Source organism: Pogona vitticeps, chromosome 13, assembly GCF_051106095.1.
Source record: "Pogona vitticeps strain Pit_001003342236 chromosome 13, PviZW2.1, whole genome shotgun sequence".
In the NCBI taxonomy this organism is placed as follows: domain Eukaryota; kingdom Metazoa; phylum Chordata; class Lepidosauria; order Squamata; family Agamidae; genus Pogona; species Pogona vitticeps.
In genome coordinates this window covers 12454362-12473743 of record NC_135795.1, presented here as the reverse complement: position 1 = coordinate 12473743, position 19382 = coordinate 12454362, and the positions used below count along the sequence as shown (strand labels likewise).

The 19382-nt window shown below is 46.9% G+C and overlaps 1 protein-coding gene across 3 annotated transcripts in view; it reads left to right on the top strand.

Annotated features, from left to right (window-relative positions):
* The window catches only part of REXO5 (RNA exonuclease 5), a 39910-nt gene extending 28739 nt beyond the window's left edge, over positions 1 to 11171 (top strand). The window contains exons 18-20 of one of the 3 annotated variants that reach the window (XR_012081724.2): positions 589 to 773; positions 1263 to 1394; positions 10965 to 11171. Coding sequence is in view for 2 of the 3 variants with exons in the window: in XM_072982545.2 (XP_072838646.2) it covers positions 589 to 773; positions 1285 to 1394; positions 10965 to 11037 (368 nt within the window). In the remaining variant the exon portion in view is untranslated. Of the gene's footprint in view, positions 1 to 538; positions 774 to 1262; positions 1395 to 10964 lie in introns of those variants that run through there. The other 2 variants (XM_072982545.2, XM_072982546.2) reach the window with 2 other exon arrangements.
* The last annotated feature ends 8211 nt before the right edge of the window (positions 11172 to 19382 follow it).

The window sequence follows — 19382 nt, the reverse complement described above, 5'->3', positions numbered from 1 at the left end:
CGGTTTAGCCCGCAGCGCCACCACGTCCCTTTTTTAAAGGTTGTTTTTAAAACGAATCGACTTCAGGCACAAACCTGCTTCCAAAGCAGCTAGCAAGGATGAAAGTCTTGGGGCAGAGTGCGTGAGGAATTCAGCGAGACTTTAACAAATAGAATGTTCCTCTTATTACACAATGGATAAAAGTTCAGACAGGGATATCCAGAGCAGGGACCACCATATCATATTACATAATTGTACGCATGTTTTTAAAACTACATCATCCATACACTACACTACCAAGAAATAAAAGACATAAACCCAACCATCACCTCTAGGCAAAAGTCAGGGTTTATTATTATTATTATTATTATTATTATTATTATTATTATTATTATTATTATTATTATTATTATTATTATTATTATTATTGTTGTTGTTGTTGTTGTTGTTGTTGTTGTTGTTGTTGTTGTTGTTGTTGTTATTATTATTATTATTATTATTATTATTATTATTATTATTATTATTATTATTATTATTATTATTATTATTATTTGTCCAGGTCAAAGAATCACCCAATTGACTTCTTGTATTTCCGTCTCCATCTGTTAGAATTCGAGACAGCCGAAAGTGCCACCGAGGCGCTTGCAGCCCTAGAAGAGCAGACCGCCCAAGGCAGCAAACTGCAGAGCCGGCAGGCCATCACTCTGCCGTATCTCCATCAATGGACATCCTCTGTAAACCAAAATGGCAGCCTGCTTGCGGCTGCACCATCTCACCTTCACTCTCCCCTCCAGGTAAAACACGGCAAACCCTTTGCAGTGATGAGCTTTTCCATAGACTTTCCCCATTGCCTTCTAGATGCCATTGATTTGAGGAGGGGAACCTTCAGCCTTGCAGCTGCCTTGGACTTCTACTCCCAGAATGTCCAGCCAACGTGGCCATTGCTAAAGGACTGTGGGAGTTCTCATCAAAAACAGGTGGAGGGCTGAGGATTCTCCACCTCTTTGGGAGAGACCTCCAGGTATACCACAGGAAAATAAGTATTTGAATAATTCAGTAAATATAACAAATAAACTAAAATATGTTACATTAGAAAAAAAATGCAATAGTCAAATATTAGTAGCCGTCCCTATAATAGGGAACAATCATTCATGAACAGTTCAGGAGAATTCAAAGAACACAACCTATTGCTTAAAAGGCCAATAAATTTGGCACCCTATGAGTGGTTTGGATTCTGTTCACAGTTTTCTTTTTCATTGGTTTTTGTCTCTTTTTAATTGCAGCCTTCATGTCATTTCTACACAGGAGGAAGTTTTAAAGAAAGCAATGAAGGCATTTGATTGTAGAATCCGAAAGCTGTACCAGCGCCTGCCCAATCATACCCTCTGTGTCGTTCTATTGCCAGGCAAAGACAGGTAAAAAAACCCCATAGATTTGTTTATGGTTCCCCTTCCTTTCTTCCACCATTCCTTTCTACTGAAAGTTAACATTATCTTCTGAAAAAGCAAGAAGTATTGCCTAAACTTTGTGCACACAATACAAGGTTTTTCTTTCTTTGCTTTTTTTACTTTGGGGTGGGAAAGCATTTAATATTCATGGCATTTTTACAGTCTGTGTTGAGGGTAGCTGGCAGAAAATAAGATTCAGAAACTTTTCACAAGTAAACACTCTAGTCCTCCAGAGTTCACAAGCAAGACCCCAGCTGGCCCATTTAGTCTTCAAGGAAGGCTGCTGACATGATCTGGAATGGAGCTTCCTCTGACACATGGCTGTTCTAGGTCGTGTCCAGTTTGAGGAAACTACTAAAAGCTTTTCCAGTATTGATCAGGGAGAGATGCTCATGGAACAGAAAGAGGAAGCTACTTGTAATGAGGGATAATACAGTGGTGCCTTGCTAGACGATTGCCTCGTGGGACGAAAAACCCGCAAGACGATTGGTTTTTGCGATCACTATGGTGCCTCGCAAGACTTTTTTTCTACGATCGTGCTTCGCAAGACTTTTTTTTTTGAGACCGATGCTTCGCAAGACTTTTTTTTAGACTGATGCGTAGGGAACCTCACAAGACGACGATTTTCGTGGAACAAATTAAAATCGTTTTGTGAGACACCACTGTACGTCTAGGTCAAAGAGGTCTCTTATTAGCCTGTCCGCTCAAAAGGGAGAACCGTTGGAAGCTAGACGCTTATAGGGGGTTGTGTCGGGTGCCCACTGTTACATACAGCACTGATGTTACCTGTCTGTCATGGGTTTGGAGGGAAAGTTCCATCCTATGGGGAGTGGAAGGTGGGACATCAGGAGGAGGGGCTGTACTGTATATATATGTGATGCGTGTGTGGAGAAGTTTAGATGCTGAGAGGAGACGAAGCAGCAGCTGGGAAGAAGAAGCTGGTGTGGGAGTCTGTGTGTCAGACAGGGTACTACTGTGTGTCAGTACCAACCTGATAGGTTCAGGTGTCTGAATGGTTAGCCAGAACTGATAGGTTCAGGGTCTGTGCTTCAAGTTAAGTGTTCTGTGTGAACCAAACTGTATGCATGTATGAATGAGACTAAGCCACGTTACTATATCTTATTCACCTGATCGTTTTATTTTTCCCTGTGTGTTGTTTTAAATAAACCTTATTCTTTATTTGTTTAAAAATCCATCCCTGGTCTGTGTGACTTCTTATAGGGAATGGTTGGTGGCAGCTTAGTTAACGTGTGGCAGATCCCAGTAGGTCTGGGTTTGTCACATTGATTGGTGTCCAGCGTGTGGGATACGACTGGTCCAGTTGTCCAGTGGTCCAGTAAAGCCTTGGCAAGAGTGCCCAGAGCAAGGGGGGTCTAGTCAGGGACAATCTGAGAGCACGTAGGTAATCTTCTAGGTGTACCTCACGGGGGGGTGCACTAGTAGAAGAACGTGTAACCTCAGATTGGGGGCTAGATTAGGGAGCTCTGAGGCAACCTGGTTTTGGCGGGAAAAAAGCTGAGGCAAAACTGTAAAGTAGAAGTGAGTTAGCCTGCCTGCTGAGAGGCCCAGCAGAGGGGGGTAGACTCTAGCTCGCAACTGTTGCAAGGTAGTGCTGAAGGACAGCAGCAATCTATAGGGAAAGCTGGTTCTGAGGCAAAAGAAAAAAAAAAGTGGTCGTTTTATTTTGAGGCTTGACTTTTTAAAGCAGCCTGTTCTGGGGGGGGGGATTATGCCCTTGACTCGAAGCCAAATGGCAGAAATGGGTGAAGTGAAAGACCCCCAGGTAGACCAAGGTTCTGAGGATGAATTTGGCTCAGTGCAGGGTGACAGCACAGGAGAGCAGAACCCAGAACTCAGAAAATTGCTCATAGCCCAACAGCATGAACTGAGGGTGAGGGAAATGGAGGAAAGGGAAAGAGAGAAACAGAGACATTTCGAACTAGAGAGAGAGAGAATGGAAAAGGAGGAAAGGTTAGAGAGAGAGAGAATTGCTCTGGAAAAAGAAAGGATGGCGTTTGAATTAAGAAAATTGGAAATGATGAACCAGAACAATAATAACAATAGGGATTCTGAGGGAGGCCAATTGTCTAAAGCTGACCTGAAGAAATTCCCTGTGTACCACAAGGGAGATTGTCCTGAGGTGTTCTTTTCCTTAGTGGAAAGAGCGTTTGTGGACTTCTCAGTGAGGGCAACTGAGAAGATGACCATCATGCGATCTTTAATCAGTGGTAGCCTGGCTGAGGTTTATTCAGAGATGCCACAGGAACTGATGAGAGATTTTGCAGAGTTTAAAAAACTGGTGTTTGCAAGACATGGGATAAATGCGGAACAGCTGAGGCAAAGATTCAGGTCCCTCACAAAGAAACCAGAGCAGACTTTTACCCAAGTGGGGGCTCAATTGGTGAGGCTGCTAGAGAAATGGCTATCTCAGGAGGGGACAGAGACCTTTCAGCAGCTCAAAGACTTGATAGCGCTGGAACAGTTCTATTCAGTCCTGCATGGGGAACTGAAATTCCAGGTGAGGGAAAGGAAACCTAGATCTGTGGCCGAAGCAGCCGAGATCGCAGATTTTATTTACCAGATAAGAAAGCCCTTAGGTGAGGAGAAATCTGTGGGGAAACCTAAAGAAACCTACAGCAAGTACTCTCAGGGACCAGGGAAAAGCCAGCAAGGGGGAGGGGCCCATGGTGAAGGGAAGCCCTCAGACATAAAACCAAGACCTCAGATTTTGGAGCGAAAACCAAAACAAGATGAGAGAGACTCAAAATACACCAGAAAATGCTATTTCTGTCAGGGAAAGGGCCATCTAATCTCAGAGTGTGAGAAATTAAAGCAGCTAAAAGGAATTGTGCCTCAGGATTCGAGTGGAACCAAGCCAAAAGCTGTGTTCTGTGTCCAGAAAGAGCAAGGCTCATTGTCACTGAGGGAGCCTGTTGCCATGGCTACTCAATCTGGAACAGCTACATCTGCTGATCAGGCTGAGGAAAATGGTCCTCTTGTAGAGGTCAGGCGCTGCCTACTGGTGAGAACAGATTCTGAGTTGTTTGAGACAGCAGGGGTGGACGTAGGAATACTTGGCCATCAGTATCGGGGGCTGCGGGACACTTGTTCCCAGGTGACCCTGTGCCACCCAGATATTATTCCTAGGGAATATGTAATCCCAAATGAGAGCATGAAGGTGGCAGGGATTGAGGGGCAGGTAATCTCACTGCCAGTAGCGGAGGTGCCTGTGAACTTTCAAGGCTGGAGGGGAGTTTGGCGGCTAGCAATTTCATCGACTCTGCCAGCAGCCGTGCTCGTGGGAAATGACCTGGCTGAACATGTGAAAAGGGTGCTAGTGATTACACGTTCACAAGCCACCACGGGGACAGTTCAAGGGGGTAATGATGAGCCAGAGACGGAAGCAGAGGGGAGTTCAGAAGCTGTGGTGGAAACCTTAACCACAGACAGCAGATTTGGACAAGAGCAAAAGGCAGACGCCACTCTCCAAAAGTGTTTTGAACAGGTGACTGACGCCCAGCTAACACCTGAAACCCCAGTGAGATTTCTAGAGAAAAAGGGGATTTTGTATAGAGAGACCCTGAGGAATATCTCAAAAGGGGGAGATGGGATCAGAAGTCAGCTAGTGGTACCTGAAAAGTATCGCCCCATGATCTTACAAAGGGGGCACTCTGACATGTTTGCTGCACACTTAGGGGTGAACAAAACACAGCAGAGAATCACACAGAATTTTTACTGGCCTGACATAGGGAAGCAGATCAGGGAGTTCTGTAAACAATGTGATGTGTGTCAAAGGCAGGGGAATAGCCGCGACAGGACCAAAGCAAAGTTGTGCCCTTTGCCTGTGATTGACACTCCGTTCAAATGCATAGGGGTGGATATTGTGGGACCTTTGCCCAAGGCCACAAAGAGGGGGAACAGGTTCATTCTCACCATTGTGGACCATGCCACGAGGTACCCTGAAGCCATACCCTTGACTAACATTGAAACTAACACAGTGGCAGATGCCTTGGTGGGGTATATGTCCAGGATGGGATTTGCCTCAGAAATAATCACAGATTTGGGAGCATCGTTCACATCGAAGCTCATGAAACGGTTATGGCAAATCTGTGGAATTAAGCACAAGGAAACCACTGCCTATCATCCTGAAAGTAATGGGTTAACTGAGAAGTTCAATGGGACTCTAATGCGCATGATTAGGGCTTACTTGGCAGAGAATCCAAACAATTGGGACCAGAAGCTGCAATCCCTTTTGTTTGCTTATCGATCAGTGCCACAAGCCAGTACCGGGTTCAGTCCATTTGAACTTTTATTTGGGAGAAGGGTGAAAGGGCCCCTTGATTTGATCAAACAAAATTGGGAGCAGATCACCCAGGATGACCCACAAGACGTTGTGACATACATAGACTCTTTAAGGAATGACCTAAAGAGAAACCTAGAGCTAGCAGCAGAGACCCTGCAAGCTCAAAAGGTCAGAAAGAAAGCTTGGGATGACCAGAAAGGCAGGGAGAGGCACTTTGACCCAGGGGAGGGAGTGCTCTGGCCTGGGCCCTGCAGAGAGAACAGACTGCAGCTGGGTATCCCAGAAACAAAATATTTGGGTCACGTGGTAGGGGGAGGAGTGATCAAACCCCTAGAGACCAAAATAGAAGCTGTTCGTGATTGGCCTAGACCCAACACCAAGAAAAAGGTCAAATCATTTCTTGGGTTGGTGGGCTACTACAGAAAGTTCATCCCGAGGTTTAGCGAGATTGCGGCTCCGCTGACCGATCTGACGAGGAAGAAGGCTGATGACCGCATCCCGTGGACCAGCGACTGTGAGGAGGCGTTCCAGAGGTTGAAGCAGGCGCTCATCAACTATCCAGTGCTGCGTGCTCCAGACTTCGACCGGGAGTTCATCATCTACACCGATGCGTCTAACAGCGGGGTAGGAGCAGTTCTTTGCCAGGAGGATGAGAATGGTGACCAGCATCCAGTGTCCTACCTGAGTAGGAAACTCCAGAAAGGTGAGAGACATTTGGCAACCGTGGAGAAGGAGTGTTTGGCCATAGTCTACGCGATCCAGAAGGCCAAGCCTTACATCTGGGGAAGACATTTTGTTCTGTGCACTGACCATTCACCACTGCAATGGTTAAAGACAATGAAAACCCACAATAGTAAACTTATGAGGTGGGCTTTAAACCTACAGGACTATGACTTTGAAGTGAAAGTGGTCAGAGGGTCAGTGAACTGTGTTGCTGACGCCTTGTCAAGAAGACCTGAAGATTGAAGACGGCGAAAGAACATGGACTATGTGTATATATTGATGACAAAAAGTTAAATGTACCTATTTTTTGAATTTGGTTTGTATGAATAAAGGTAAATTGATGTAATGTATATGGTAAATGTTTAAATGCCTAATTGATATGGTTAACTTAGAATGTAAGTATAAGTAAGTATGATATGGTATGTATAACTGTTGTTGTGTGTTTTATCCAGGTTGTTTTTTTGGGAAAAAGCACCTTAGCTTTCCCCCTACAAAACAACTTATAAAGAGGGGAGGTGTTACATACAGCACTGATGTTACCTGTCTGTCATGGGTTTGGAGGGAAAGTTCCATCCTATGGGGAGTGGAAGGCGGGACATCAGGAGGAGGGGCTGTACTGTATATATATGTGATGCGTGTGTGGAGAAGTTTAGATGCTGAGAGGAGACGAAGCAGCAGCTGGGAAGAAGAAGCTGGTGTGGGAGTCTGTGTGTCAGACAGGGTACTACTGTGTGTCAGTACCAACCTGATAGGTTCAGGTGTCTGAATGGTTAGCCAGAACTGATAGGTTCAGGGTCTGTGCTTCAAGTTAAGTGTTCTGTGTGAACCAAACTGTATGCATGTATGAATGAGACTAAGCCACGTTACTATATCTTATTCACCTGATCGTTTTATTTTTCCCTGTGTGTTGTTTTAAATAAACCTTATTCTTTATTTGTTTAAAAATCCATCCCTGGTCTGTGTGACTTCTTATAGGGAATGGTTGGTGGCAGCTTAGTTAACGTGTGGCAGATCCCAGTAGGTCTGGGTTTGTCACACCCACAAGTTGAACCCTAAACATCCAGACCTCTGCGGCCAAGGAAAGAAGCAGCCATTTGGACCTCTAACCTCAACCGTGTCATACTCATGGGTTGAAGGGGACAAGAAAAGTCATGGGCTGCGGTTGTGTTCGTCTTCTAGCTTAGCACCACATAACACATGCTTCAGAAGAGGTAACTATTGAATAGAAAAGCAATCTTGCCTGACATCGTCCCGTCTCTCCCTTGTGCTTAAGGAGGAAAAATGGAAAGAGCAGAGCAGAAGCAGGGGAGAGTGTGTGTGTGTGAGAGAGAGAGAGAGAGAGAGAGAGCAGCGAGGAGAGTGGTTATGAAAGGGCTGTTGAGGAAAGACCTTTAAGGAACCTCTTCCAGCGAGAGTCCAAAGTCAAGTTTGGAGGAATCCTCGGCATTCCAGCAGTGGGTAGTGCCAGAGCCAAAGGGTAGGGCCAGGAGCATCAGCACATTTTGGTGCAGAGCTTTTCCTTCTAGTAACTCAGACTGAGAAGGTCTGCCTGTTTGTTTGTATGCTGGTGTCTGTAGCAAGCATGGGGAATACTGTCATTTGTTGCTTTATCGGTTTTCATAATGCTTTTCTCACCATCCTACAGGTTGCCATGTCTCTCCCCTCTCCACTTTTCTTAAGGCTACTGCTGCAGCCTTCCTGACTTCTCAAAACCTATCATATACTCAAATGTTATCTACGCACACAGGGACGTGGTGGCGCTGTGGGCTAAACCGCAGAAGCCTGTGCTGCAGGGTCAGAAGACCAAGCAGTCATAAGATCGAATCCACGCGACGGAGTGAGCTCCCGTCACCTGTCCCAGCTCCCGCCAACCTAGCGGTTCGAAAGCATGCAAATGAGAGTAGATAAATAGGTACCATCTCGGTGGGAAGGTAAACAGCGTTCCGTGTCTAAATCACACTGGCCATGTGACCACGGAAAGATTGTCTTCAGACAAAACGCTGGCTCTATGGCTTGAAGAGCGGGATGAGCGCCGCCCCCTAGAGTCGGACACGACTGGACAAAAATTGTCAAGGGGAACCTTTACCTTTATCTACACACACGTTTTTCCTAATGAATGCCTTTTTACTTCCTATTGGGAACGATCTTGCAAATTCATCCTCCCAAAGAAATAAGCAGCAAGTGGGGCAGTGGAGGGTTAGGATGGGCTCTGAAGTCTTTTGGCTTCAGCTGCAGAGAAGGGGTTTGGAAAAATATCTCTCCCCCCCCCCAATCTTCTCTTCTCAGTGCCCTTCCTCCAACCTGCAACAGGATGCTTGGGGTCTTTTTAGTTGCCAGCGCAAAAACCCTGTCTTTTCCAGTCCTCCAGTTTGTTTGATGGGGCAGGGCCTTTTTTGGAGGGGGGGGCGGAAGGACAGACAGCATTAACATCAGCTCAGGTGTCTGGCATCTGTACTGGGACTGCTCCTAACCTACTCCTTTTCCAGATGCAGGCCATCCGCTCGGTGGTGGTGTTGGCTGCTCTTTGGCTTTTCTGTATCTTTTCTGCACAAGGGTTGCCTGGCTTTGGAATCCTGTTCTTTTTCAGGGGCTTAAAAGGAGCACCTCTAGACTAGATGGAATCGCTTGCTTTGCTGGCCCAGCGAATTGCTACATCTTAGTTTGGTGGCAATAATTTTTTTTTAAATATGCAATCCCAGTTACTGGCTGTCCTTCCAACTCTCCCCCCCCCCCCCAGATTTGTTTTCAGTACCACGTTAACTTAATCAGCCACAGGGGAAGACTAGATGGAAAGATTAAGCCATGGCAGGCCTTTTTAAAATTGGCTTTTCCTGCCCTTCCTTTGATCTTGCACCCTTGCTATCTGAAACTGTGTGTCTCTGTGTGCGCGCATGTGTGGGTGTTGCATCTGAGTAGTCATTTGGCCACAGATAAGCCTGAGGTTGTAGAGAGAGGAACTGATTCATTCCCATATTTTCCTGTTCTTTGTTAACAGTTGAGAGCACACCAGAAAGTGTTCTGTTACACCAAACCACATACAACTGGGTTAAGGAGGGTAGATGTGTGTGCCCTTTGACCTCTCTGGTGCCATTTGCTCCTGTCCGCTTTCATTCAAAAGAAAAATACGTGGATGCAGGAGGGAAACCATCACGGCTGGCCACCGGACCTGGGCTTTGAGGTCAGCTCTCCCCAGGGAGCGGCACTCAGTCCCTTTGCATGAACCATAGACAGACATAAAATGATTGCTGCCCTGAACATTGCTCCAAGGCAAAAGGAAAGTGGTGCTCAGGATATTTGGTCCTTTGGTACCTTCTCCTTGTACCCATGTGACTCTTTTTTATCCAGATATACAGAGATAGGCTTTGCTCCTTAAAACACCAGGTTGTAATGACGGGAAAGATGGGGCTAAAAAAAACTTCCCTTCACAGGCTGGATTTGTATACCACTCTGACATACCCATCCACCCACCAGTCACTGAACTCAGACGCTCTTAAGTGTTGCAGGCCTTCCTCATAAGGGAGGTCTTTCAGCCCCCCCATCACTCAAAATGCTCATTTTCCCACCCATTTTAAGAACCCAAGCTAAACAGCCACAGGTTCCAGGTTGCCTAAGTGTAGAATATCTTTGTTCATTGGATTATGCTCATAGTTCTTAGTTTTAAATATTGTATTTTAATTATGTTAATCACCATTTTTGCCAACTTTAAATATTGTCTTTTAATATTGTAGGTCTCCTTGGGTCCTTTTCAAGGAGAAAGGCAGGGTAAAATTATTTAAATAAATAAATAGATTAAAGCCTCCTTGGTTTTCAGATCCATAGGGTATTGCAGAAGAAGCAAAGGCCACAAGACAAAATAAAGCAGTGGGCAAGAGGGGAGACCTAGGCTATAATAAAGCCGTGTCTCTTCTTTTCACTGCAAAATGTTTAAAAGTATAATCAAACATGAACCTGTTGACCTGAATCCTGTTGGATTTCCTGCAGCACAAATCTAAAATCACATAACCTGTGCACACAATCATTCCAGTTGTACATATAGGCATACCCTGACGGCACAAAAAAAGTACAAAAATGTGGATACCACTTGTTCAGTTTTCCTTACACATGCAGTACAAGGGAACCATTGTATCCACAGGGGATTGGATCCAAGCTCCCTGAGGATGCTGAAAAAGGTGGATATATTGAACACTATGCGTTACATGGTCTCTGGATCCCTTGAGTGGCCAGTTCTAGGAAATACACCCTGGAAATACATATAAATAGGTATTTCAGGGGTGGGCAAGTATTATTTAATATTTTCAGCCAGCAGATAAGTGAATCAGTGAGTACTGATCCTACGGATAGCAGAGTCCTGTATTTCGCAAAAGGATTCAAGCCATTTTAAGTGTTCATAATACTTCACTTTGTTCAGCTGCCAAGCTGTAAAAATATATTTTAAAATACTTAAGAGTCATAGTGTTTACTTGCAAGCAAATAAGTAAAGTAAAAAAGCATTCCTGTTTCTTACCTTACAGGCTTTCCGAATCTATCCCTGGTTTTGGACTGCTGGGAATCAAAGGAGAAAACCAACTTGCCATCTCTAGCTAGCATCTGTGGTTGTGATTTTCATTGAAGCTTGCAGCCAGGACACCAGCAGTCTAAACGCCCCATCACAATGTATATACGTTTTTTGTTTTTTTTAAAAAAATCATATTGAATATAAAGGCATTTCAAGAAGTTGAGTTGGTGTTCAAAATACTAAGCTGTTTCTTCTCACATTCTTTGCTGGCTGCCAGACTAAATGCTGTTTGGGACATTTGAAGTTGAACAATAACATCCACGACGACAGGAATCTGAGAATGGCAGAACTGGAAGGGATCTTTTGGATCATCGAGTCCAGCTCTTGTCAAAGAGACACAGTGGGGAACTGAACTCCCAACCTTTGGCTCCACAGCCAGAGGCCTGAACTAATAATAGCTCAACATTATCAGCCACACACATTTTTGGATGGTAGAATTCTAGGGGGGTAAGAGATTTTGCAAAGTATTTTCTGAAGCTGGCGGATGGAGTGAAAAAAATTGGGGAGGGGAGGGACACACACCCAAAAATACCTCAGCAAATGGGTCTTAGAAGTTTTCTGCTCAGTATACACTGAATAAAATTTACCAGCCGACGAAGAAAGCAGTGGGCTGAAAGAGCAGGAGGTCAAGCCAGTTGCTTTTCTCGGCAGCATTAAAATTGGAAACAGTTGAATCTACAATTCTCAGCTCTGTTTAGGGTTGGTAAACGGAGGAGGGAGACGGTTTATTGAAGACAATGAAGTGCGGTTTTTTAAATAGTCAAAATATATATTAAAATATTTTCTGTGTGTGTGTGGGAGAGAGAGAGAGAGAGAAAAGGGAGACTTCAAAATGTTTTTGGGTTCAGAGTGCTCCACTTAAGCTGCGCGTCCCTCCCTTACAAAAGGTGTATTGTAGGGAACAAGATTTACACGCCACTCTTTTCTGTTAGGCCCCATAATTAAACTTTTCATAGATGTTTGTCGCATTCTTCACGCACACAGAGCAGGCCTGCAGGAAGTAGCACACTTCAGAGAAAAACATTTAACGTTGCCCTGGGGAAAATGGAATCTGTGAATCACACATCTTGGTCCTTTTCCATCGGCTTCGTAGAAAAGGAAAAGCTTCAGCCCAGAGTGTGGCGGAGAATTACGGAAGGTGGGGGGGGGGGGAAACACCATTACCAGGGCAGGAGCTTTTTAAAGATTGGAGGCAATGTAAAGATGGAAGCAATACGAATTCCACCCCACCCCACCCCCAACCTGGTTAAGAAAAATCTTAGCGCAAAGGTACCCCTCCACAAAAAATGAAATTTTGATGGAGGGGTTTAAGTGGAAATTGAGACAAGGAGCAATAAAAACTGCTGTGGCACTGTGGTTAGTGTCAACCTGCAACTTAGGAGACCCAGGTGTTAATCCCTGTTTGGTCATGAGAGGTTCCCTAACGATCTTGGGCCACCCACCATCTCGGCTTGCTCTGCTTCTTGGGGTTGTTGTGAGATAAATGTCGGAGGGAGAGGGCCTTGTATGCTTGCAATAAGCTAAAGGGGGGGGGGATGATATAAGTGTAGCACACACACGATCCTGGCTCTACACATTAGGGAAGTAGGGAGTCGGAGAATGCTACCTTCCATTTAGATTTATTTTCAGAGAATTGGTTGTTTATCCATCAATAGGAGACTTCCGGGGAGGAGCCCGAGCCGAGCACACGCCGGAGTCGGAGCTCTGCCGAACTTGTCAGCTCATACTCCTTCGTCAAACCATATCAACAAAACTTGAAGAAATTCCTGCTCTTCAAACTGCTGGGATGTTTGTCCTCTAAGCTGCTGGGATGTTTGCCAAACTGCTGGGATGCCTGCCAGACTCAAGGACTCTCACTACAGTTGATTACAACTCACCACAGGACTAGCCGAGAGGCCCAGGAGCCGTTCGAGCACGACACCTATAACGCCGAGCAGTGAGTTTGACCTCCCTTCCTCCCCTTTCACAGGAAAATTACACCTCTCCTTACCCCCCCAGCTAACAAACCTGCCAAGTCTCTTTTTCTCCCCTTTGCAAGGGCTGACCTTGGCCAGCTGGAACTAAAAGTGAACAGCCTAGCTGACAAACTACTCCCTGCTGTCACTGTCTGTGTACCTTACCTACAAGCGAACCCCACCCTGACTGTTGTTTTACGATCCGACGCTATGGGGAAGAAGCGCCCTCTCTCCCCTTCCAGTTCTCAGCCGGAGCTCCCCCAGTCCTCTTCGAAACAACTAAAGCTGGACACCTTCTTCTCTCCAAAACCAAACTCCAACCTTGAAGCGGATCCCCCCCAGGCCTCCCCTCCCCGTCTGGGCGGACCTCTGGATTCCCCGCAACCCTCCCATCGAGACGGCGGAGACACACCACCCAGTAGCCCGAGGTGCAATCCCGCTAAACTACTAGAGAAACACTGCTTTCTCATAGCTGACACGGTGTCCAAAATCTTCATCCGTATATCTAGAGTTCTGGATCTCCTGGAAAACCTCCATTCAACACTACTACAAACCCCACTTTCCTGCTCTGCATCTGCACCCGGTTCAAAGACCACCACCCAGCCGTCCTTTTTCTTTCAAGCAGCACAGACCATAGCTCCACCCCCTAAGACCGATCTCCCCCTAGCATCCAAGCCATTTCAACTAGTTTACCAGGCCTGCACGGTCGTCATCTCCCTCCACCAAACAGGCCGATATCGTCAACATCCGAAATGGTCCAATACTCAACAAGCCAAGAACCACCTGGCTATACTTCTCCGGATCCCAAGGACGTCCATCGACTTAGTATCCTCCACCCAACTATCTTCACCAAAATGGTTGCCCAGAATCCTCCTCGAATTTCACTCGAACTCCATCCCCGGACGCCTATTCGCCGCTTCCAGTATTCTACACGGAAAAGGGATACGTCCCCACCGCCTCTTCCGGAACTCTACCGTCTCTGAACTCTTGCCGAACCTTCCCCACCCAGTGAGGCCAACACCGAAAACTACTTCCCACCAGAATACCTACTCAGTTCAGACTGACCCCCCCACCCCCCCTCCCACCGAGCCTGAATTTTCCCCCCTGCCCCCTCCCCTCACTCCCACAGCAGGAACCCATACAGTACTGGACAACGTGCCTCTTATTAATCCTGAATGCTCTGCAAACCTTTCACCAGCTCGACCCCTAATCCCCTCCCCTGCCACCCTTCTGACCCCTAACCCCAATCCTTCCCTAGCTGCCCATGATTCCCCTCCCCCTTCCCCTCTCCTCCCCACGCATATCCCCATCCCCCTTTCCCCTATCTGCATTGTGAAGAGAGGTGCCTCGGTTGACTCCCCTCTCCCTACTGACGCTCCATCCCAATCCTTCCCCTCCCCATGCTCTGATCCCATAACCCCAACCACAGCTCCTAATAGTATAACCCCCTCTGCCCCTTTGACTAACCCTGATCGTAACCTCTGACTACTCAACCCTCCCCATTCTTCCCCCCCCCCCGCCATCCCCGTATTGCCTTAATCTCTTAAGCTGGAACATCTGTGGATGGCGTGGGAAAAGCGGTCATTCCGATCTTATTGCTTACCTCTCCTCCTTCGATTTAATTTTCCTCCAAGAAACCTGGTCACTAACCCCTCCTCAGCTCCCGGGCTTCTCCTCCTTCTTCACCCCAGCATTCAAGTACCAACAGAAAGGACGCCCCTGTGTGGGCCTCTGCTGCCTATTCAGTCCCCCCCTTTCACAACTTGTTACTTGCCTCCCCACTCAGTCTTCTTTTTTTCAACCCATTCAATTACTCACCTCTAACCATAAGTTACTCATCCTTAATATCTACATTCCCCCCCCTTCCCCCGTTTCCCTCCCATTGTGGGAAGACATCAAAACCTTCCTGTTAGACTACCTCCGGACCAACCCCTCTGCCAGCCTAGCCCTGTTAGGGGACTTCAACTCCAGATTAGGCCCAGACAACCCATCCCTCGTCTCCCACCTGAACTGGATCTGGGACGACTCTATCCCCCCCTCCCTCCTAGGCCCCAGACTCTCACTCGACCCTTCATTTAACCAACATACCCCTCTGCTGATCAGTTTATGTTTAGAATTCAATCTTCACATCCTTAATGGATCTCAGCCCAGTGATTTCCCGGGCAAACTAACCCACTTCTCTTACAGAGGGGCCAGTGTCATCGACTATGCCCTCGTTACCCCGGATATTCTTCCTCTCATTTCTGATTTCGCTGTCCAATCCCGTGCTGACAGTGACCACTCTCCAATCTCTTTGAAACTCCTCCTCCCTTCCTCCCCCCAGCGTCCTGTACCCTCCTCCCCGTCCCCTATGCATATCCGCAAATGGACCCCTAAACTTGCTGCCATCTTTTCCCAATGGACTTCAAGCCCTGAGATATCAATTTTATCTCAGGACCTTGCATCCACTCACTCACCCTCCTCCGCTATTGCTTCTTACGAACTTCTCATGCATTCACTAACTGAAAACTTGAGAGCTTCCCCCACTCTGCGCCCCTCCCTTACACCCCACTCCCAACTCCCAACCTCTTCTTGGTTTGATGCAGACTGCTGGGCTGCAAAAAAATTCATCAGACAATTCTTCCGCTCACTTCAACCCAACCCGTCCCCCGACAGGCTGAACCTCTATTTCTCGCTCAGGAAAGCCTGCACTTCCTTTCTAGAATCCAAGAAACACTCTGCGGCTCAACAAAGCTGGAACCTACTATATCACGCAATCCAAACCAATAACCATAAACAATTCTGGGCCCTGGTCTCCCGCTCATCTCCTTTTGCTGCCCCCTGCCCGTCGACTCTCATACCAGCTTCTGCTTGGATGGAGCATTTCTCTACAACCTTTACTTCCTCTTGCTCTACTCTAACCAATTCTGCCCCTCCTCCCAACCTCCCACCCTGGCCACCGGTTACCCCAGAAGAAATCACTGAGCTGATTTCCTCCCTGAAACCCCGGAAAGCCCCTGGCCCAGATGGTATCCTCCCCGAATTTCTACTCAACAACCCCTCATGGTGGTCCCCCTTCCTTTCTAACCTCTTTACTCTTATCAATAATTCCGGCCTTATTCCCTCTCCCTGGCTTTCCTCAACTATCGTTCCAATTTTCAAAAAAGGTGACCCCTCCCTCCCAAACAACTACAGACCCATCAGTCTCCTATCCTTTATAGGAAAACTATACTCCAAATATCTCCTTTCGAAACTCACCTCTTGGTCCTCTGCTATTGGACTCCCCGGTAAAGAACAGATTGGCTTCCGCCCAGGCGCCTCCACCCTGGATCATACTCTCACACTCTCCTTCCTGATTAACAAATACACTAAACACTATGGTGCCAAAATGTACTCAGCCTTTATCGATCTCAAAGGCGCATTTGATTCGGTCAATAGAGACTTACTTTGGAGGAAACTTTCCAACTGGGGGATTGATCAACGCCTCCTGTTTCTAATACAGCGGTTACATTCCTCCAATACATGCCGAATCAGGATCGACCGTGCTGGCACCCTGACAGATAATATCCCTGTCACCAAGGGCGTACGCCAGGGATGTATCCTAGCCCCCCTCCTATTCAACCTCTTCCTCGCTGACCTCCCTTCCTCCCTAACTGGCACTGACTTTTCCCCCCCTGCTCTAAACAACTCGTCTACCCCTCTTCTTATGTATGCGGATGACGCCCTTCTCCTCTCTATCACTAAATTGGGCCTCCGCAAGCTCCTCCTCTCCTTTCAACAATACTGTTCCAGCAACGACCTAACCATAAATTCAGAGAAAACCAAAATACTGGTTTTTGGCAAATCCTGGGCCCCGTCTCCCTGGAGAATTGGCAACTCCACATACCAACAGGTCCAGACCTTCAGATACTTGGGGATTCTTTTCCACTTTCGGCACTCATGGAGCCCACACCGCACCTCCGCAATCGCTTCTTCCTCTCTCTCCCTCAGTGCAATTTCCCGTTTTCACTTTCATTCTGGTAATCAGTATGTACCTGCTGCCACCAAAATTTTATATTCCAAGACAATTTCCCAGCTACTTTATGGAGTCCCAATTTGGATCGAGGCAGTAAACTCTGAAATTGATAAGGTGGCTGCCTCCTTTCTTAGGAAAATCCTTGGGATCCCTAATCTTATCAGACTTTCCACCATTACTCTAGAACTGGGTATTCACTTACCCTCTACCCTAGCCTGGACCACCACCTTCAAGTTCTGGCTCAGAACTCACCTCCTAACCCCCTCTGACTCGATCCTACAAGATTTATTAAAGGACCCCTATACTTCTACGTGGTTTCACTTCATAGAAGCCAAACTACTGTCATTATCTCTCTCTGTCGAAACTCTCGCCGACATGAACCTCAACTCAGCATATCAAATCATTAGATCCAACCTTTATGACCTTGAACATGCAACCCTATTCTCCCAATTGAACCCCACCTGCTCTCCTCTTGCTTTTGGCCTATCTCCCTCCCTTGGCCGCCCCTCCAATTATTTTAACCAATTGTCCAACCCTCAAAAAAGACGAGCTTTTATGCTCGCTAGGCTGAATATCTTCCCATCTGCAGCCCATCTTGGGAGATTCACTCGAATCCCCCGCCCCAACAGATTGTGTCACTCTTGTGCATCCGAACCCGACTCCTTGGACCACATCTTACTCCGGTGCCCATCCCACAACATCCCCCGTAAGCGGCTACTAGGCCCACTCCTCTCTTCCCTCTCCCCTTTTTTCCCCGACCTTACCCCCATACTCCTGAGTGATTTCTCGCCTTTTATCACTAGCCAAGTTGCTGACTTTCTTCTTACTGTTATGAAGACCTCCCCTCCCCCCCTCCCCCTACCCTAAACCCTCTGTAAATCTCTCTGAACCTAGCTTACTATAATCCCAACCTCACCCTTCCCCCCACCCGGTATTGGAATGTAACTATCTTGTGTACTCCCTGTACCCTGTAATGCCAATAAAGGTTTCTGCATGTGTGTGTGTGATTTATTTTCAGATCTGAAAATAACATATACCACTTATGACCTCTCTGGGTGAAAAATAGAAATGTCATTGCCCATGAAGTTGGCATTACACTCAGCTGCAAATAAAACATTCGTTAAAGGGGCCTGAGAAGGAGCTGGCCGTCCCATCTCTAAAATGGTGGCCTGTTTCTGCATTCATGGGCCAGTCCTGGCCCACAACACTGTGCCGCCTGAGGCCAAGGAAAGAGCCACCCTGAGTACACCTTGTCTGCTTGTGGAAGCTAAGCGAGCCAAGACCCTGTTAACCTGTAGATGGAAGCACACCAAAGATGTGCCAGTCATGTGAGGGAAGGCTCTGGCCTGAAGCCATCCCAAGCCACGGTCACTTCAAGTGGACCATTACTGGGCTTAATTGCCTAATTCAGTCTGAAGTGCCTCCCACGCCCCTATGCCTGCCCTCACCCAAAATGTCACACCATGGCTGAAATCCAGTAGTAAGCCGCAACTAGAGTTGGCCCCCTCAAACCAGTTGAACTTTCAGAAGAGTTGACTCCCCAAATCCCCATTGATTCAGTGGCTTACTCTAATTGCGACATCCTACTGGATTTTAGCCCAAGAACTGGCCATTGAATCTCACACGTGGCCATGGGGCAGGTAAATCGTCAGACCCAAAGGCAGTGGGGGGTTAGGGTTAGGGGTTGCAGAACAGGCCACGGAGCACAGAAACCGCTCTGCCTTTCCATCATGAGGGAATGTCCAGAGAATGATCTCCAAAGAAAAGGATGAGAAGGCTTGTTGCCCCACACACACTTCTGCTGCCTGAGGCAATTGCCTAAATCTGCCCAAGGAGAAGGCCGGCCCTGGCTTTGCCCCTCTTTCTTTGCTTGTGAAGCCTCCTCGTACACCTCAAGGAAGAAGGGCGAATCGTCGCCGAACCTCTCGTAAATGCTTGAAGGAATCAAGCCCTCCTGCCTTGTTTCTTCAGCGATGAGAAGGGCAGGCGGGGAGGAGGGAGCTGAGTCACCCACCATTTCAGTGGGGCCTCGCCAGAAATGTCTTTATAAACAGCTAAACACAAGACAGGTACATTTCGCATTTTCTTGCAGGTGAGAAAACTCTCAGCAGGGGAGGCTTTTCTCACCTATCTGTCCAAGGACACAACAAGCTTTGCCTGTTGCTGTTACCTCAGTAACGCTTAGTATGGGCCCAGCAGTCTGCTCTCCCCAAAACGCGATACATTTTGGATGAAGAAAACTTCAATTGCCTTCAACAGTGAAAGGCAAAACAAATCTAACTTCAAAAATGTCAGAGAGAGTTGACTATGGATCAAGTAGGGAATCAATTGGTTAAAATCTAAAACACTGGTCAAACCAAGTATTTTTTTAATGAAAAACTAACAAAATTTTCCCTAGGCATTTGCACTAGCTAGACAACACAGC